Genomic DNA, 1,696 nt, shown 5'->3' on the forward strand with positions numbered 1-1,696 from the left:
ATAAATTGAGTTTTTGTAAATTAAAAAATATATGTTATAAAATAGTTTGAGTGTAAGCTTTTTCACATTTAATTAAAACAAGTTCAAGTTTTTATTTATGATGCTGCTATTGCTACACTCCACAGATAATATCCGGGCCTGTAATCAGTCGTTTCATTGATTTAAAATTTTCCGTGAGTCTTAGAAATATCCGTGTTTGTAATCAAAGACATACAGTGGCTGTTATTTTTTGATCCACAGATTCCATCTGTGGAGTGTGGCAATAAACACATCTTTTTATTTAACACAGCTTCTACATTTCACTTCACTAATACAGTATACACATACTCACACGATATCGAATGGTCGAATTGTGATAAGTGTACATGTAATGACGATAAAGATTGTAATAACTTTTTAATAATAATTTTCATCAAATCGGTCCAGATTGTTATAGCTTATTAAAAAAAGTTTGAAATTTTCGAATTAAAAACGTGTGTACAGGACAACGTCTGTCGGGGCCGCTAATACATATAAATATATAATTTTCTAAACCTTCCTTTTAACATTCCAAAAGCNCGCTCGATGACTACACGTGTTCTTGAAAGTTTTGTGTTAAACCTCNTTTGTACATTAGTTAAATGACCGTTATCTCGATATGGAGTTAACATACAATGTGATAAAGGATATGCTGAATCTGCCAAAAGATGATAATGATTTTGAAAATATCTATTTTCATCTTGTGTTATTAATGTTGCAATGTCGCTTAAACGCCATACTCTTGCGTCGTGAACGCTACCACATATTCCCGTAAAAACGTCTATAAATTTTAATTTATAATCACAAATTCCTTGTAATATTATTGAATGATACCNTTTACNATTAATATAAGTTTCATGATTTTCTATAGGTGCACTTATTGCTATATGGGAGCCATCAAGTGCACCAATTACTCCAGGAAAACCACATAATTGACGAAATTCTCTTTCAAAAGTAGCCATTTCATGAAGTTCAGGCCATTTTATATATCTGNGGGCATCTTGAGTTAGTAGCATTGCAACCTCAAATACACATTTCCAAACAGTATCTTTGGATACTTCACATCGATCCGCAATTGATCTGAAAAATTAAAAATATCTTTGTCAATTATGTATATAAACATAGGAAGCAACAAAGTTTTACATAATTCTATTTTTTAAGTCAAGGTACCCCTACAGCACGAAATATTGCTACAACATTGTAGAAATATTTCAATATTACAAATATTGTAACAATATTTTTGCAATAGTATAGCAATATTATAGCAATGTTGGAGCAATTTTGTGCTGTAGGGGTAGTTTTAATGTTTCGTGTGAAAAAACAGCTTTACAAGTTTTAAAAAATTCTTTCATATGATTGGTTTACATATTTAAATTCGCAAGAAATTAAAAACAAGAACTAATATTAAACAATAAGAAATTAAAAAATGTCACATTCTCTCTATTATAGATGCAAGCTACTTTCTATATTAAACGTAGCTAATAAAATCAAGATAATTATTACATATAAATGTAATTCACAGTCATTTATCTCTCTCTCTCTCTCTCTCTCTCTCTCTCTCTCTCTTTCTAAATTATTTCTTTACAAAAGCTATATAAGGTATGTGTGAGATAATTTAGAAAATATATAAAAACTCAAGAAAATTCCAAAGACAAATAAATAAATATTAAAGAAAACT

General features: G+C 29.3%; 1 protein-coding gene across 1 annotated transcript in view; it reads right to left on the reverse strand.

The window, feature by feature from the left end:
- Positions 1–1,098, reverse strand: part of LOC109863254 (putative nuclease HARBI1) — a gene marked incomplete at its 5' end in the record, with an annotated part of 1,942 nt that extends 844 nt beyond the window's left edge. Inside the window, one exon of the mRNA XM_020443490.1 lies at positions 507–1,098. Coding sequence (XP_020299079.1) covers positions 507–1,098 — 592 coding nt within the window. The remainder of the gene's footprint in view (positions 1–506) is intronic.
- Between the last annotated feature and the right edge of the window lie 598 nt (positions 1,099–1,696).

Source organism: Pseudomyrmex gracilis, unplaced genomic scaffold, assembly GCF_002006095.1.
Source record: "Pseudomyrmex gracilis isolate BER0280 unplaced genomic scaffold, ASM200609v1 scaffold_3809, whole genome shotgun sequence".
NCBI classification, from domain to species: Eukaryota; Metazoa; Arthropoda; class Insecta; order Hymenoptera; family Formicidae; genus Pseudomyrmex; species Pseudomyrmex gracilis.